Source organism: Conger conger, chromosome 4, assembly GCF_963514075.1.
Source record: "Conger conger chromosome 4, fConCon1.1, whole genome shotgun sequence".
In the NCBI taxonomy this organism is placed as follows: domain Eukaryota; kingdom Metazoa; phylum Chordata; class Actinopteri; order Anguilliformes; family Congridae; genus Conger; species Conger conger.
The window spans coordinates 72,226,527-72,244,681 of NC_083763.1; the positions used below are offsets into that span (position 1 = coordinate 72,226,527).

Consider the following 18,155-nt stretch of genomic DNA (forward strand, 5'->3'; position numbering starts at 1 on the left):
GGCGCAAAACATCGACGCTCCACCCGCCGCTACGAGAGCATGGCCGCCGCGGTCTCGCATTCGAAACAAAATGGCCGCCACAAAAACTGATGTCTGGTCGGGGGGGACGGACGGACGGTTGGATTGGAGGTGGACGACACACGCCGGTGTTCGGTAACTCCACGTCGAACGGCTGCAGAGGAGGGGGGGGTGGGTCACTCGGAGGGCAGAGGAGGCCTCTGTAAGAAAAAGGGGACGGGGGGGGGGTCGTCGTATGCGGGCGGAGCGACCGGTTTCGGCTACCAGAGGGGATTGTTACTCTCCAGCGCGCCGTACATCTCGGCCAGCTTGCGGAAGCGCGGCCCCCAGTCGCTCAGGTAGTCGTAGTCGTGGTCGCCGTTGGAGACGGCCGACTGCAGCGAGCTGAGCGACCCGGCCACCGAGCCCTCGCCCTCGTAGGCGTAGGTCTGCAGCGAGTCGTACGGGGGCGCGCAGGGGTCCAGGTCGGCCTCGAACAGCTTGGCCAGCACGTAGCTGTGCACGCCGCCGCCGTCGTGCCCCACGCAGGCCTGGGGCACGTACCGCGACAGGCTCTCGATTTCGGGCAGCATGTCCTGCCGGCTCTTGCCCAGGGGCGCGGGCGCGGCCTCGCGCGGGTTCCACATGGCGGCGATGTCGAAGGCCTCCGTGTCCTCCTCGCCGCCGCCCTCGTCGTCGTACCGCACGATGTTCTCGTGGACGTTCTCCTCCTCGTCCGACAGGTACGGCTTCTTACGCTGGCTCCTCAGCGACAGGATGAGCAGGATCATCACTGGGAAGAAAATGTGGAAAGAATCTGTGAGAAACGTCTACATTTTAGAGCCTAAAAGAACAGTAAGTGAAAGTTTGGTGCCTGTATGGGAGAGTGCCGCCAGAATCACTCACAAAGAAATCTGAGTTAAAATGTTAAACTGATTTTCTTACATTTTATACAGTTATAGAGTGTAACATATCACAGCACAACACATTTTACTGCCAAGTCGGTGCAGGATGTGGCATAGCATCATGTTTGTTGCATGTTTACTATTAAATCCAACCGAATTAGAAAATGTAAAAAAAAAATCATTCAGTATTAACTGGTTTTTAAGAGATAAAACACTGAATGGGGTGAAATTGACCCCAAACATAATAGGAGGTAACCCTCCTCCACAGCTGTGATAGCCTGTTGTTGCAGACACATACACACCAAACATACTATAGTCCGTGCTGAGAGTCCTTTATATTTTCTGAAGTGGGATAAACATATTCCAGAAGCTAATCCTGACATAACAATGCGGCACACACAAGTGCTAATTAGGATAGCTCTCTGCTAATAACACTCTGGGGTGTCATGGCAACAATCTCAGACCGTAGTGTGGTTTAGCAATTTATCGACGAACGCTTGTAACATCGAGGTCGCAAGTTCCATCCCCAGGTGGGGCACTGTTGCTGCGCCCTTAAGAAGGTTTCAGTAAAAATATCTGTCTATATACAGTACTGTAAATATGTATAAAATTTAAAATATGAACTCTGTAAGTTGCTCTGAACAACAGTGCCTGCTGAGCGCTTCATTGTAATGCATGTAATACCAAAAGCTGAATTAGCGATCAGATTTAAAAATAAATGAAGAGAAATGTGATTAATTCCCGTTTCAGCTCTCAGTGAAAGCCGTAAACAGCCCGCGGCAGTTCCTAAATGTGAATAACGCACTGTCATGAGCCCATGACTCACTTCATTTGCAAATACATTTCCTCTGTCTCGCTGCTTATTAAAACGGCGAGCCTGACATTTGCTCAAATGCGAAAATAAAAAGTCTCGTTCAACTTCTGCCAAAACAACTGCATGTGCCGTGCATTGTAGGTTGTATAGTGTGTGCTGGTGAGTTTAATCTGACCTATCCATATCAAAAAAGTGTATTACATACATTAAATTAGTGATGCTAGAATGAGATATCAGGACACGAAATGGTGAAAACTACATTTTACATTTACATTTGAGTCATTTGGCAGACGCTTTTACAAGTGCATAGGTTCTTCCACAAGTTAAAGCATCACATCCATAACTAGTAAAATACAAGTGCTGTCCTAAACAGAAAATACAGTCAACATAAGTGCAAATTATTATTTATTTTTTTGGGTTAGTCAAGAGAGATCGGGGGGGGGGGGGGGGGGGGGCAGGAGGGAGGACTAAGGTACAGTTTAAAAAGGTGTGTTTTCAGTCTGCGTCGAAAACAGGGGAATTCTGCCGTCAGAGAAACTAGCATATAGTAATTCAGTGATTCTTGTTGTAATAGAGGCGTCTGTCCGGCAGGGGGGCGCTGCGACTCACCCAGCAGGACGAAGATGCAGGCGAGGATGGCGATGAGGGCCCCTCGGCTCAGGCTGACGGGCAGCGTGTAGGCCTGGGCGTCGCAGGAGAGCACGCTGCCGTCCACATCACAGCTGCACACCCGCACCGTCAGCGTGCTGGTGCTGGTCTGCACCGGCTGCTCCCCGTCAGAGATGAAGATGGGCAGGTAGTACACGCTCTGCGTCAGCTGGGAGAACCCGCCCCGCCGGGTCAGGATCCACGCCGAGTTATCTGCCCCGGGGGAAATGTGCTCACAGTGAGTCTATAGAGTTATCTGACCCGGGGGAAATGTGCTCACAGTTAGTCTATAGAGTTATCTGACCCGGGGGAAATGTGCTCACAGTTAGTCTATAGAGTTATCTAACCGGGGGAAATGTGCTCACAGTGAGTCTATAGAGTTATCTGACCCGGGGGAAATGTGCTCACAGTTAGTCTATAGAGTTATCTGACCCGGGGGAAATGTGCTCACAGTTAGTCTATAGAGTTATCTAACCTGGGGGAAATGTGCTCACAGTTAGTCTATAGAGTTATCTAACCGGGGGAAATGTGCTCACAGTTAGTCTATAGAGTTATCTGACCCGGGGGAAATGTGCTCACAGTTAGTCTATAGAGTTATCTGACCCGGGGGAAATGTGCTCACAGTTAGTCTATAGAGTTATCTAACCCGGGGGAAATGTGCTCACAGTTAGTCTATAGAGTTATCTGACCCGGGGGAAATGTGCTCACAGTTAGTCTATAGAGTTATCTAACCCGGGGGAAATGTGCTCACAGTTAGTCTATAGAGTTATCTGACCGGGGGAAATGGAGTCACAGTTAGTCTATAGAGTTATCTAACCCGGGGGAAATGTGCTCACAGTTAGTCTATAGAGTTATCTAACCTGGGGGAAATAGAGTCACAGTTAGTCTATAGAGTTATCTAACCCGGGGGAAATGTGCTCACAGTTAGTCTATAGAGTGATCTAACCCGGGGGAAATGTGCTCACAGTTAGTCTATAGAGTTATCTAACCGGGGGAAATGGAGTCACAGTTAGTCTATACAGTTATCTAACCTGGGGGAAATAGAGTCACAGTTAGTCTATAGAGTTATCTAACCCGGGGGAAATGTGCTCACAGTTAGTCTATAGAGTTATCTAACCTGGGGGAAATAGAGTCACAGTTAGTCTATAGAGTTATCTAACCTGGGGGAAATGTGCTCACAGTTAGTCTATAGAGTTATCTAACCTGGGGGAAATAGAGTCACAGTTAGTCTATAGAGTTATCTAACCCGGGGGAAATGTGCTCACAGTTAGTCTATAGAGTTATCTAACCTGGGGGAAATAGAGTCACAGTTAGTCTATAGAGTTATCTAACCCGGGGGAAATGTGCTCACAGTTAGTCTATAGAGTTATCTAACCTGGGGGAAATGTGCTCACAGTTAGTCTATAGAGTTATCTAACCTGGGGGAAATAGAGTCACAGTTAGTCTATAGAGTTATCTAACCTGGGGGAAATGTGCTCACAGTTAGTCTATAGAGTTATCTAACCTGGGGGAAATAGAGTCACAGTTAGTCTATAGAGTTATCTAACCCGGGGGAAATGTGCTCACAGTTAGTCTATAGAGTTATCTAACCTGGGGGAAATAGAGTCACAGTTAGTCTATAGAGTTATCTAACCCGGGGGAAATAGAGTCACAGTTAGTCTATAGAGTTATCTAACCTGGGGGAAATGTGCTCACAGTTAGTCTATAGAGTTATCTAACCTGGGGGAAATAGAGTCACAGTTAGTCTATAGAGTTATCTAACCCGGGGGAAATGTGCTCACAGTTAGTCTATAGAGTTATCTAACCTGGGGGAAATAGAGTCACAGTTAGTCTATAGAGTTATCTAACCCGGGGGAAATGTGTTCACAGTTAGTCTATAGAGTTATCTAACCTGGGGGAAATAGAGTCACAGTTAGTCTATAGAGTTATCTAACCCGGGGGAAATAGAGTCACAGTTAGTCTATAGAGTTATCTAACCCGGGGGAAATAGAGTCACAGTTAGTCTATAGAGTTATCTAACCCGGGGGAAATAGAGTCACAGTTAGTCTATAGAGTTATCTAACCCGGGGGAAATAGAGTCACAGTTAGTCTATAGAGTTATCTAACCAGAGGACATGGAGTCACAGTTAGTCTATAGAGTTATCTAACCAGGGGAAATATGCTCACAGTTGGACTATAGAGTTATCTAACCAGAGGAAATGGAGTCACAGTTAGTCTATAGAGTTATCTAACCAGAGGAAATTGAGTCACAGATAGTCTATAGAGTTATCTAACCAGGGGAAATGTGTGCTCTGTTCGGGGAAAATGTACTTCACATGCTTTGTGAACGGAACTGAAGAGAGAGAAACTTTTATTTACTTTTAGGTCTCCTTTATTGCACATAACAAAAAGGAGAAAATAAATATATTATGACCTACTATATGCTGACAACATTATCAGAATGAGAGAGAGTGAGAGTGATAGGAGATACGCTACGTGTTAAAAATACAATCGTAGTCTACGTATATTTAAAATGCTTTGTGAATGGAATCGAGTGGAGCGAGAGAGAGAGAGAGAGAGAGAGAGAGAGAGAGATGCAGTAGATCAGTGGATTAGGCTTGGCCTGGGTGACCTGCTGGTTAATGGCGGTTTGGCGCGGTGCGGTGCGGTGCGGTACCTTGGTTGTCTCGCAGGGTGAAGTTGGGGTTGTTGGCTGCCTCGGGTGCCAGGCTGTAGTAGAAGTGCTGCCCCCCCAGTGGCTCATCTGGGTCCACAGCTGTTACCGTCTGAATCAGCTAAAAACAGAACAGCCACGACCCCACTCTAATTAGCTAGCTATGACACGGCGTGCAAATTCAGCACACAGTGGAAGGCAGAGCACTTTCACTCTGCGAGCACACCTAGGCCTGACTGCGGTGTGAATTCTGTCCGCAGTGCATTAACACTCTGAGTTAAGCTGCATGTGGACAGTGTAGTTAACCTGCGGTTAACCTCATCCACCGCCAGGTGTGGTCCAGAGGCAGATGGGCCCCCCCTCTGAGCTGGGTCTTGCTCATGGCACTTCCTGTCCGTCAGGGAGCATTTCCTGACACGAGGGCAGTGGTCAGTTCGTGGAGATTTTTTTTTTACTCCAACTCAAACAAAGCAAACGAAACTTCACTCAACAGCTAGCCATCTCATTGAGCTGCTAATAGGTAGAATCAGGTGTGCCAAATTAATGATGGTTGAAATGAAGTCCCACCGGATGGTAGATCTCCAGGGGAACTGTGGTGTTCTGAGGGCGTCTCAGGTTTTGGAAATGCTGCTTTGAGACAAATTCGTGCTGTGAGAACTATACTATACGCTATACAAATAAAGTTGAATTTAATTGTATAATTAAATGTGTGACAGTGTTAATAACATGAATGCTATCTTAAATAAATACTGTAAAGGTAATTTGTTTGTGTGTCTGTGTGTCTGTGTGCGCACCTCTTAGTGTGTGTTTATGTGTGTGGTGTGTGTGTCTGTGTGCATGTGGTGTGTGTGCGTCGATGTGTGTGAGTGAATGTATGTGTGTGCACCTCAAGGTGTGTCTCTGTGTGTATCTGTGTATAAATAATGAATGCTAACTCAAAGATGTGAAGGTCAGCTATTCTCTTTCATTCCTCATTAGGGATCACATCACACTGAAAGCTTCGGTGTTAATTCACCGCTAACAGAGTGTATACGTGTCCGTAAAGGAAGGTTGCGGTGATGTAACGGTTCCCGGAGTGGCCGTGTCGGTAACGGCGTGACGGCGGTGGAACTGAAAGCCCGCCATTCCGGCTCTAGGGCGTGTCGCCATTTCGCTCCGCGGACGTGACCCTGCTCACCTGGCCTGCCTTGGCGCTCTCACAGAGGAAGGCCTCGTTGAACTGCGTCAGCTCAGGGGCGTTGTCGTTCACGTCCAGCACCTTCACCATGACGGACACGCTCCCGATCTGCGAGGGATTGTCTGTGGAGAGAGAGCGGACATTTCGGCTCTCCGTTTAATCCCGTTGACATTCAAGTCGCAGGCGGCGCTCTTGTAAATAATTATATTAATAATACTGATAATTGTAATTGGGTTTTATTATCTCTGTGTTTGCATGACGCCCTTGAGTGAATTAGGGTGCTCCTTCAACAAATGATCGCAATGCTTTTATCCCTGGTAGTCAACTGAAATTAGCATACCTTAATGAGCTAGGTAATTGGCAGGAGAGATGCAATTATCAGATCACTGTTACAGGATTCAGTAAACCTATCAATAAATGATTTGTTCGCTCGAGCTGTCACCCCCCTGTCGACAGTCCGACTCTGCAACCGAGGTGAAACCACGCAAGTAAAACGTTCAGCGTTCAGCGTTCAGTGTTCAGTATTCAGTGTTCAGCGGTCAGTGTTCAGCGTTCAGTGTTCAGCGTTTCAAGCCACTCCACAGCCAGAGTGGACCCCGACAAACTTGTCAGGAGTCAAATTAACACCAGACACCAGGCTGTCTGTTCTTTCTTTCTTCTTAACTTTTCTTTCCCCTGTCGTCGTCGTTCTGCCTTCTGAGTTCACTTTTCCACCTCGCTCTCTCTGTCTCTCCCACCCCACCTCGCTCTCTCTGTCTCTCCCACCCCACCTCGCTCCCTCTGTCTCTCCCCCCCCCTCGCTCTCTCTGTCCCCCCCCCCCCCCCACCCGCTCCCCCCAAAAAGAAGAGAGAAAGAACAGAGCCGTGAAAGGTCAGCAGTGGAAGGGCCTGCTGCAGGCCAGAGACTCATCTCCCAGAGCTTGTTATTCCACCCTTTTCCTCTCTCCGTCTCTCTCGGTTTTTTTCCCTCCCTCGCTCGCTCGAACGCTTTTGTTCTATTTTTTATGGCGATGTTTTTTATCCCTCGCTCCCCCATTCCAAATTCCGTTTCGTGCTTTTGTTCCCACGACGCGACGATTACTCCGTTCGTTGCCAAGAGCCGAAGCATGATTAGTATTACTTACGAGACTAAAAATATCAGATATTTAAATATTTATTTATTTTTCAGTTTTTTTGGTGTGCTCTTCCATTTGACTGCCTCCTGGAGTGTAAACAGGAGAGGGGTCCACTGGGGAAAATACCCAACCTGCTCCTGCCAGCCTCAACGCAAACCCCGCTAACTGCCAGCCTCAACACAAACCCCGCTAACTGCCAGTCTCAACACAAACCCCGCTAACTGCCAGTCTCAACACAAACCCTGCTAACTGCCAGTCTCAACACAAACCCCGCTAACTGCCAGTCTCAACACAAACCCTGCATATTGCCAGCCTCAACACAAACCCCGCTAACTGCCAGTCTCAACACAAACCCCGCTAACTGCCAGTCTCAACACAAACCCTGCTAACTGCCAGTCTCAACACAAACCCTGCATATTGCCAGCCTCAACACAAACCCTGCTAATTGCCAGTCTCAACACAAACCCCGCTAACTGCCAGTCTCAACACAAACCCTGCATATTGCCAGCCTCAACACAAACCCCGCTAACTGCCAGTCTCAACACAAACCCCGCTAACTGCCAGTCTCAACACAAACCCTGCTAACTGCCAGTCTCAACACAAACCCTGCATATTGCCAGCCTCAACACAAACCCTGCTAACTGCCAGTCTCAACACAAACCCCGCTAACTGCCAGTCTCAACACAAACCCTGCATATTGCCAGCCTCAACACAAACCCCGCTAACTGCCAGTCTCAACACAAACCCCGCTAACTGCCAGTCTCAACACAAACCCCGCTAACTGCCAGTCTCAACACAAACCCTGCTAACTGCCAGTCTCAACACAAACCCCGCTAACTGCCAGTCTCAACACAAACCCTGCTAACTGCCAGTCTCAACACAAACCCTGCATATTGCCAGTCTCAACACAAACCCTGCATATTGCCAGCCTCAACACAAACCCCGATAACTGCCTCAGAGATTTTAGTGGTGAAAACGTGACACAATTGACAACAACAACAACAGCACAGAATCATCACCCAGCCATGCACAGGTATCCGTTTATTAAAAACGCATTTCTTTAATTATCTTCATTTATACTTCATTACACTGGGACAATACACTGTTTTGAACATTAAGTCACTTAATCGAGCACACACACTAGAGTGAAACGATAGTTTATTTGATCCTTCTCACACCCTGATATAAACTCTGTGTGAGTTAATTGAACAACACCGTGCATGTTGTTGTGCACGTTACATCAGCGTTAGCTCAGAGGTTCATTTTCGGCTGTAAACGCTGGGCACGTCCGTAGGCTTACCTGCTACAATAAGGAAAGGAGTGGAAAATCTCTACGTATTTCTATTACAAAATACGAAACATCTTCAAAATGAATATCAATAAACTACAATAAGAATGGCGTAGGAGGACATATATAACTGTGAAGACTCGTAGTGGTTAAGGTACATGAATGGGACATTGAGCAAGGCCCTTAACCCTGCATTGGTCCAGGGGAGGATTGTCTCCTGCTTAGTCTAATCAACTGTACGTCGCCCTGGATAAGAGCATCTGCCAAATGCCATTGGTGTAATGTAATGTAATGTAGTGTAGTGTAGTGTAATTTAATATAATGTAATGCAATGTAGTGTAGTGTTATGTAGTGTAATGTAATGTAATGTAATGTAGTGTAATGTAATGTAATGTAATGTAATGTAATGTAGTGTAGTGTTATGTAGTGTAATGTAATGTAATGTAGTGTAATGTAGTGTAGTGTAGTGTAATGTAGTGTAGTGTAGTGTAATGTAATGTAATGTAATGTAGTGTAAAGTAAAGTAATGTAATGTAATGTAATGTAGTGTAATGTAATGTAATGTAGTGTAGTGTAGTGTAATGTAATGTAATGTAGTGTAATGTAGTGTAATGTAATGTAATGTAGTGTAATGTCATGGTACGGTCAGCGACAGTGACATACTCATCTCCATGGCGAGGACGCTGATGTTGTGCCAGGCCAGCTCCTCGCGGTCCAGCGGCTGCACCGTCATCAGCGCCCCGGAAGTGATGTCGATGTAGAAGTACTTCGCGGGGTCACTGGCCCTCTCGATGGAGTACCTACCGGCGGAAACACAACGGGGTCGTGATGTCCTCCTACGCCATGTCAATCCTCTTCTGTGTAAATTATCATGTCACACATTGCACGGTTAGGGCCACATTGGCTCAGGCAGTCGTCTGGCAGTTGGGAGGGTTGTCGGTTCGATTCCCGCCCTGGGTGTGTCGAAATGTACCTGGGGAAGACACCTAACCCCCAAATGCTCCTGACCAGCTGGTTCGTGCCTTGCATGGCAGCCAATCGCCGTCGGTGTGTGAGTGTGTGTATGAATGGGTGAATGAGATGCATAAATTGTACCGCTCTTTGGATAAAGGCGCTTTATAAATGTCAACCATTTGCTATTTTAGGATTCGTTAGGATGTGCTACAGTATAGTACCCCTTGGATTTGATTGGTTTGTTGAGGCTGTGAGGTCATAAGAGGGGTGGGTTCTTGATTGGTTGTTGGGCTTACACGTGCCGCACGTCTCTGTTCAAACAGTGTTCTTAGACCAGTCTATATCATTGTTGACCTTATAGACGCACTTAATATACAGTGTGTTCTTTTGCATTAAAACCCATCCTCGCACTGCGTGAGAGCAGGTGATAAACGCAATGACAGTAATGAGTATGAACCGTCATGTATTAAGCACAACTCCCCGTTCATGAGAGACGATGAGACTGCATGCCCCTACGAGCAGCTCGTGGTGCGATGTGTGATCGATCGGCTATGAGGTCATAGGAGGATCTGCCTCTTGATTGGCCGTTGGGTAAGTGGCCCATTGGGATCATTAGTATAAAGGTTAGGTTCAAAGGCCGAAGGTTCAGTTAGACGTGTGTGACACTGTGCTGTCTCGTCTGCCAATCCAAACATGACGAACACACAATCCAGCAGGATGAGAGATAAAGGCCAAGCCCTTTTTGTACACGGATGCAGGGTTTTAATGAGCCAAATAGTTCCAGCACACTGCCTCTGTGTTTGTGTAGATCACAGGGCACCAGGACAGGTCAAAGCCTCGCCTGATGACAGCACTGACGTCTTGTCAAAGACAACACAATTCTTCCACAGTTCACAGGTGTGGTACAGTACGCACTATAAGCTTACTTAATGGACTTCAGTGTTTGTGTGTGAGGCTGTGTGTGTGGGCGCATGCGTGTGTGTGTGTGTGTGTGCATGTGTGCGTGTGTGTGAATCTGTGTGCATGTGGGTGTCATATTGAAGGTGGGTGGTGGGGGGGCTGGTTATTCAAGGCATAATGAGAACAGTTGTAGAATGCAGAATGAAGATGTGTGTTGTGATATAAGAGACTCAAATTTCTTCTCAGCCAAATTTGAAACCGAACCACGAACAAACCTGCAGCGAACTGTCATGTCTACCACCTACACCGCCAATTTAGCAAAGCGCTGTTCTTAAATACTCCTCGGGCAGAGGCAGGAAGTGTAAGAAGACCAGCAGAGAGAGAAGAAGGAGGAGGAAGAGGAGGAGGAGAATGAAGAAGGTTGGGCGGGTTGAGAAATGAGCTTAACTAAAGCGTGTAAAGTGTAAAGGTGTGGAATTACAGGTAGACAGCTGAAAGATCAGCACAGACCAGGCTGAAGAAAGACAACCCCACAACCCCCCCCCCCCCCCACCTGGGTGTCAGCATGTGTACACTGCCCCCTTATGGCCACTGGTCTCCCAAACCACCCCCTCTCAATCAGCCGTGCTCTCTCTACCTCTCCTCCTCTAACCTTCACTCTCTTTCTCTCTCTCTCCCTCCCTTTCTACTTCTCTCCCCCTCTAACCTTATACCTCTCTCTCTCTTTCTACCAGCCCCCCTCTAAACCCCTCTCTCACCCGCCCCCCTATCGTTGTCTCTCTCTGTCTCTCTAGTAAAATGCCCTCTGTTAGTTTGACTAAGAGAGCTCAATCAAATCTCACAGTGTCTACAGGAGTCCACTCAGCCCATAGGCACCGTGGGGGCTGATTCAACACGGAACATTTTGCCGTGTGGATGGCGTGCTCGGTTGCTGGATGGCTCTTTGACAGCAGCTGGTTCTCTGAGTGTTTGGGGGCCTGTTGTGCTCATCGTGGCCTGGGTACCGCGTGGGGAGCCGGGGGAGAGACAGGCAGACCGGGGCCGGCTCGCAAAGGCCCCCTGAACAACCGCCATTACTGTCTGCGCCGGGTGCGGTTTACACGCGTTCTGTGCATGCATGTGTGAGTGTGTGTGTGTGTGCGTGTGTGTGTGTGCCTGTACAGACGTGCATGTACGTATGTGTTCCTGTTTGTGTGTGTGTGTGTGTGTGTGTATGTACGTATGTGTTCCTGTTTGTGTGTGTGTGTGTGTGTGTATGTGTGCATGTATAGGTCCATGTGTGTGTGTGTATGTATGCATGTATAGGTCCCTGTGTGTGTGTGTGTGTGTGTGTATGTGTGCATGTCTGGGGCCTGTTTGTGTGTGTGAGTGTGTGTGTATATGTGTGCATGTATGGAGCCTGTGTGTGTGTGTGTGTGTGTGTCATGTCACATGTCTCACGGCAGATCATCCGATGTTCGTCCTTGGCCCACTCGTAATGCCATTAGACGCGCGCGCGCGCGTGTGTGTGTGTGTGTGAAAGCACAATCCTCTTTTGTGTGTGTGATGAAGTCAGTGTTAACCGCTGAATATAGATTTTACAGCTTCCTTCTGCATTTTCTAACGTCCTCACCCCCTCCATTTCCTACACCTGGCCTGAGCCTGTTAGACGAAGCCACTTCCGATACCTGTCAGAATACCCCCCCCTCACCCCACTACACCTGCTGCTGTACACCTGAGCTGGGATCCAGACCCCCCGGGTCACGTGACTGCTGAAGTCTGCAGCTGTGTTTCAGCGATATCGAGCGCTTCAGCAGATTAACGCTTCAAGGCTTCTGCTCCGTTTTAGACACGCTGTTCCTGTGCCAGTGTTAACCACTGGAAGAAGAGTGGGTTTTTTGGAATGCCTTCATTTGAAAAAGTCAGCGTTCTAGAATGGCAGTTACCACTAGTGATTGTGACATCAGGATTAGAATGTTCAGTTAAGAACATTCTCTTTTGACTGTGCTTGTTTCCAAGCTGCTGAAGAACAGGAAGTAATTGTTATGACGACTGAGGTCAGGTCGGTGAGGCTGATAGTGCATGGCCGTTAAAATGTAAACATTTGGTGAGTCAGGACCGTTGAATTCGCAGATGCATTGGGATGCGATTGGCTTTTGACTCGGAAGGGGACGAATGTTTGCCTGTATCATATTGGAATAATTCGCCTATTATGTAAAATTTCTGCTATTTATAGCTTGCTTAATAGAACAAAATGCTTTATTATATATTTAAAAAAATACATTAAAAACAACAGGTGGAAAAGAAATAGAACATAAAGTGAAATATCGCTGTAATTAATTACCCACTGCAGGTAGGGGTTTAGCATCCCTGTAGTAATATTCCGCCTCTCTCTCTTAATTAAAAGCTGTGGTGAAGTTTCCCGGTTGGGCTAGGCCTGATGGGACACACGCAGAGTGGTTTGAGGATAATCACCTCTTCTGAGGGTAATCAGCACGACTGTATCTACGCCGTACACTTGGGAGGGCTTGGCACAGATCACACTCCCAGTGCGCCCCCTGTCCAATACTGCCACCCGCTGACGACATGGCGGTACTACAACTGTACGACTGTCCTTTCTGTAAAGCACGCCCCCTTGGTTTGAAATGAGCGCAAACTTAAAGGTACAATAGGTTTCAATACATTTTGGACTTCTAATGGTCAAGAGAGGAATTGCAGCAACAAACACCTTCAAACCACAACACTGTTTATCCCGCCCCCTTCTCTGTGAACACGCTGAGATTGAACCGCCATTGGCTGTGGCAATTAGAACCAATTTTCAACCAATGAGCTTTAATTATTTTAAAGCTATACAATGTTTTGGTACAGAGTGTTGGTCCATTAACTGTCTATTTTGAAATCCAAATTTAAGGACTATAAATACAGGCAGAGGGTGAGTCAAAATGTCAGTGAGCCTTTTTTCAATGACAGGAAGGGATTTGGACAATTGTCTTGTAACAACGTTTTAACACAAAAATCTTCAGAAGTCGATCGTTTGTACATCACGCACTCCAATAAAAGGATGCACTCACGTTTCCCTGTTCAAGAAATCTCTGGGAGCCTCTTTGGTCCTGCCCTCTAGTTCCTTGGAGGAACATATAACAGATTTGGAGTTTCCTAAAAAACGGGAGGTCAGGAAAAGGAGCACAAAGGAGGTGAAGAATGCATGGCAGGGCTGAGCCCAGCGCCTCCTGGTCCCTCTGGGGGGTGACTGTGACTCAGGTAAGAGCAGTCCTCTCATTGGCTCAGGCGGTAAGAGCAGGCGTCTCATTGGCTCAGGTGGTAAGAGCAGGCGTCTGGCAGTCGGAGGGTTGCCGGTTCGATCCCCCGCCCGGGCTGTGTCAAAGTGTCCTTGAGCAAGACACCTAACCCCTAAATGCTCCTGACGAGCTGGTTGGTGCCTTGCATGGCAGCCAATCGCTGTTGGTGTGTGTATGAATGGGTGAATGAGAAGCATCAATTGTACAGCGCTTCGGATAAAGGCGCTATATAAATGCCAACCATTTACCATCTTTGCTCCTGGCCTCTAGTTCCTTGACGGGACATTTAACGGATTTGGAGTTTCCTAAAAAGACGGCGGTCAGGAGAAGGAGCCCGGGAGAAAGGAGGTGAAGAGTGCGTGGCAGGGCCGAGCCTCCGTCCCTCACCTGATGGAGTTGTTGGCCGCGTCGGGGTCGCGGGCGGAGACGGTCTTGAACACGCTGCCCACCTCCAGGTCCTCGGGCACCTCCACCAGGTAGGCGGGCGCGTGGAAGAGGGGCGGCTCGTCCACGTCCTCCACGCTGACGTGCACGATGGTGACGTCGCTGTACGGGCCCCGGCTCAGGAAGCGGGGGTCCAGCTGGGTGTTCGCGCCCTCCACCTTCAGCGTGTAGCTGCGCTTGCTCTCGAAGTCCAGCCTCTGCGCGGCGAGGGGAGGGGGAGAAACGGCCGTCAGAACCCCAGGCGTAACCCAGCAACGAAGGGCCGCAGCACACACTGCGGACCTGTAGCGTAGTGGTTAAGGTACACGACTGGGACCCGCAAGGTCGGCGGTTCGATCCCCGGTGTAGCCGCAATAAGATCCGCACAGCCGTTGGGCCCTTGAGCAAGGCCCCTTAACCCTGCATTGCTCCAGGGGAGGATTGTCTCCTGCTTAGGAGTGACTTATGAACTCCAGCTGATTTCACTAATTCAACGAGTTCAACCTCCTGGCTGAAATATAGTGAGCAAATACAGGTGAGGGAGGAATTTTACTTTCTGAAACTGCATTTTCCACCTTTGTACAGGCACCAATAACATTACATTACACACAGGTGACCAGTAATATAACATTATGTTACCTACATGGGACCTGTAATATAACATTATATTACCTACAGGGGACCAGTAATATTACATCCTATTACCTATAGTGGACCTATATAGGACAATATGTAATGTCTCCCCTCTAAGGTAGGGTAATACTAATGACCGATGCGGTCCCACAGTGAAGACCAGAGGAGCGGGTGGGTGTCCCGGTGGGAGGCAGAAGCAGTCGGGTCCCAGCCGGGCCCAGCAGTACCTTTTTGATGGTGATGATGCCGAACTGGTTGGTGGGGTCCGTGCCGACGTCGAAGGAGTCGCGGCCGTCCCCGTCGATGATGGAGTACCTCATCTCCGCGTTCACCCCCTCGTCCCTGTCCCGCGCCCGGATACGGCCCACCACTGAGCCCACCGGCGCCGACTCAGGAACACTCATCTGGTACAGCTCTGAGAGGGGGAGAGAGGGGGAGGGGAGGGGGGGAGAGGGGGAGAGAGGGAGAGAGAGGGGGGGAGAGAGGGGGAGAGAAGGGGAGGGGGAGAGAGGGGGAGAGGGGGAGAGAGGGGGAGGGGAGGGGGAGAGAGGGGGAGGAGAGGGGGGAGGGAGAGAAAGGGGGGAGAGAGAGACAGAAAGGGGAGAGGAAGGGAGAGAATGAGAGAGAAAGAGAGGGACAGAGAGGAAGGGGGAGAGAGAGAGGGAGAGAGGGGGAGAGGGGGAGAGAGAGAGGGTGAGAGAGAAAGGGGGAGAGAGAGAGGGGGAGAGAGAAAGGGGGGAGAGAGAGACAGAAAGGGGAGAGGAAGGGAGAGAATGAGAGAGAAAGAGAGAGATGGGAGAAGAGGAAGGGGAGAAGTACCGAGAAGGGGGGCAGAGTGAGAGAGAAAGGGGGAGAGAGAGAGGAAAAGAGAAAGGGGACGGATAGAGAAAATAAATTAAGTTCCAGCAAAAGATTCTCTCCATGAGAACTCCATCAGTAAATCACCGCACTGTTTCTAACCGAGCGTACCCAGGTAAGCAGGGGCTCTGGGAAAAGTCTTCCAAAGTTCACATTCCTCCACAGAAAGAGAGTCAGAAAAACGCTGATTCAGCCTTCGGGTCTTTGTCATTCGGCTGCTATTTCTGTCCTAGGACACAGCAGTGTGACGGCACTCTTTAGGACTCTTAGGAGTGACTGCACTCTTCTCTAGATGTTATTTTTCATTTGGTTTCTCCAATGGAGAGGACACAGGCTCTAAACTGCCTGTTAGGATGCGGATATCATGCAAAGATCCGTGTCCGTCAAAACCAAGTGTCAGTGGAGTTGTTTAGAAAATTATATGCGAGGAGCATCTGGCGTGTAACTGGTGACACTGATGGGCCAAAACGTTTGTTATTTCAGCAGGGAGTTCAGGCTAATCTGGTCCACAGCATGACTCAGGCTGCACAGAAAGTGACCTGTGAGTCAGCAGGATGCTGTGGGGTGATTAATGTTTCACTTTTAAATCTTAACAAAAGGTTACAGTGACAGCCAGTGATGATTTCGCTTTCCCCCCGAAATCTAATTTCGTCCTCCAGGGGGAGCCAAAGTCTTGTGGAGATTTCAATGAAACAGACCCTCCGTAATCACTGAACCTGTACTCAATGCTAGGCCGAAAAAGACAATGTTCTTCACCTGCTCTTGACCAAATTTGTTCAGTCAGTTTTGCGTTGCAGCAGTCAACGGTCAGGTAGAATGTGCAACTGCAAAAATGTACCACTGTCATTATAAGTCGATCATCATTAAAAGTCACATTGCAATTAAAAAATAAAATGATCTAGATCAGTGGTTCCCAACCCTGGAGATCTGCGGTCCTATAGGTTTTCCCTCCAACTCTAACGACTGATACAGGCTGTCTAACGGCCGTATAGATGAGATCATCTCCAGCCTCCAGGAAGTGTGTGTGGTATCATTGATAGTTCATAGAATGTTCACTCTGGTGTTCTAACAGTGAAGGTTCTGACTCTGGTGTTCTAACACTGAAGGTTCTGACTCTGGTGTTCCAACACTGAAGGTTCTGACTCTGGGGTTCTAACACTGAAGGTTCTGTTCCTCTTGTTCAAGCTCTTCACAGGAAACAGGCCGTATTGTTTCAGCGGGAATAGCACCTCATTCAATATTCAAGCATTTAAACGCCGCTTCAACGCGCTGTGATATTGTTTGTATAAATTCCCCTGGCCGTTACCTTCATTGCCTCGTTTATGTAAGCATTTCCAGGATAGAGCTGCATGTGTGTGTGTCTGTGTGTGTATGCGTGTGTGTGTGTATGCGTGTGTCTGTCGGAGATTCACCCCAGGCCCAATAGAGTATGACCCTGTCCTTCAGATTATGGGGCTAATTGGATGCCCCCCGGGGCAGGGTGACCCCCAACTAGAGCGCAGACGGGGTGCTTATGCAGGCTCACACTCACTCTGGGCGAATCGGGGCGGGTTGTCGTTGACGTCCGTCAGGGTGATGTTGAGGGTGGTGGTCCCGGCCAGGCCCCCCAGCTGACCCCCCATGTCTTTGGCCTGGATAATGACGGAGTAGTTCTCCCTCACCTCGCGATCCATGTCAGCCAGCGAGACTCGCACGATGCCTGGGGGGCGAGAGGGGGGAAGGTCAGACTCCACGTGCGTGCGACTCGTTACTGAACAACCCCCCCCCCTCCCGCAATTAGGCAGGGCCCCTGGTGCCCTCTCCACCTCCCGGGTCGAAGGTTCACCGCCAGGAGGGAGGGCACGTTCCACGAACACCCTGTGTTTATTTAATTCCAGCCCTGCCAGGTCACATTCGGTCACTTCCAGCGAGGCTGTGACCCCGATAACTGAACCCGCTCTAACCCTGACCGTCCGGCTACAAACAGCTCCTCGTTATAAATAAATGAATAAATACAGAAAAAAAACTCAGATCATTATCCAGTGATGGAGTGACCACGGTAACGGGAAACGGCTTCTAATGAACGTTGCAGCCGCACAGTGGAGTCGAACAGTTTTGTTTCGTGTCGATTCGTCTGAATTACGGCGCTTTGTGAGCGCGATTTTCTCATGTTCGCCACAAGAGGGCAGCGTTGTCTGTTTGCCAGGGCAAAGTGTTTTATTTTATTTTTTTTGCTGCTTAATCTCAGCAGTGGCGGACCTGGGCACTGGGAGCAGCAGAAGTTGTGTTTATATTCCGGTCACAGCTCTGTCGCTGGGGTATTATGACTTTAATGCTGGGGTTACGCTGTGATGGCTCCTTTCTGTTTTTATTTTTTTCTACATTACCTGTGCGAGGCTCCACGGAGAAGTAGGGCTGGCCCTGCAGGACGCTGTACACCACCCGCGCACTGCTGCCGTACGTGGGGTCATCCGCATCGGTCGCCGTCAGCTGAATCACAGAGGTCCCTGGGGGGGGGGGGGGGGGGGGGGGG

The 18,155-nt window shown here is 48.8% G+C and overlaps 1 protein-coding gene across 1 annotated transcript in view; it reads right to left on the minus strand.

The window, feature by feature from the left end:
* Positions 1–278: 278 nt before the first annotated feature.
* Positions 279–18,155, minus strand: part of LOC133126717 (cadherin-20-like) — a 27,655-nt gene continuing 9,778 nt past the window's right edge. The window contains exons 3-11 of the mRNA XM_061239054.1: positions 18,010–18,129; positions 17,175–17,342; positions 15,013–15,200; positions 14,117–14,370; positions 9,261–9,397; positions 6,195–6,316; positions 5,021–5,138; positions 2,326–2,577; positions 279–790 (exon numbers count right to left, since the gene is read on the minus strand). Coding sequence (XP_061095038.1) covers positions 279–790; positions 2,326–2,577; positions 5,021–5,138; positions 6,195–6,316; positions 9,261–9,397; positions 14,117–14,370; positions 15,013–15,200; positions 17,175–17,342; positions 18,010–18,129 — 1,871 coding nt within the window. The remainder of the gene's footprint in view (positions 791–2,325; positions 2,578–5,020; positions 5,139–6,194; positions 6,317–9,260; positions 9,398–14,116; positions 14,371–15,012; positions 15,201–17,174; positions 17,343–18,009; positions 18,130–18,155) is intronic.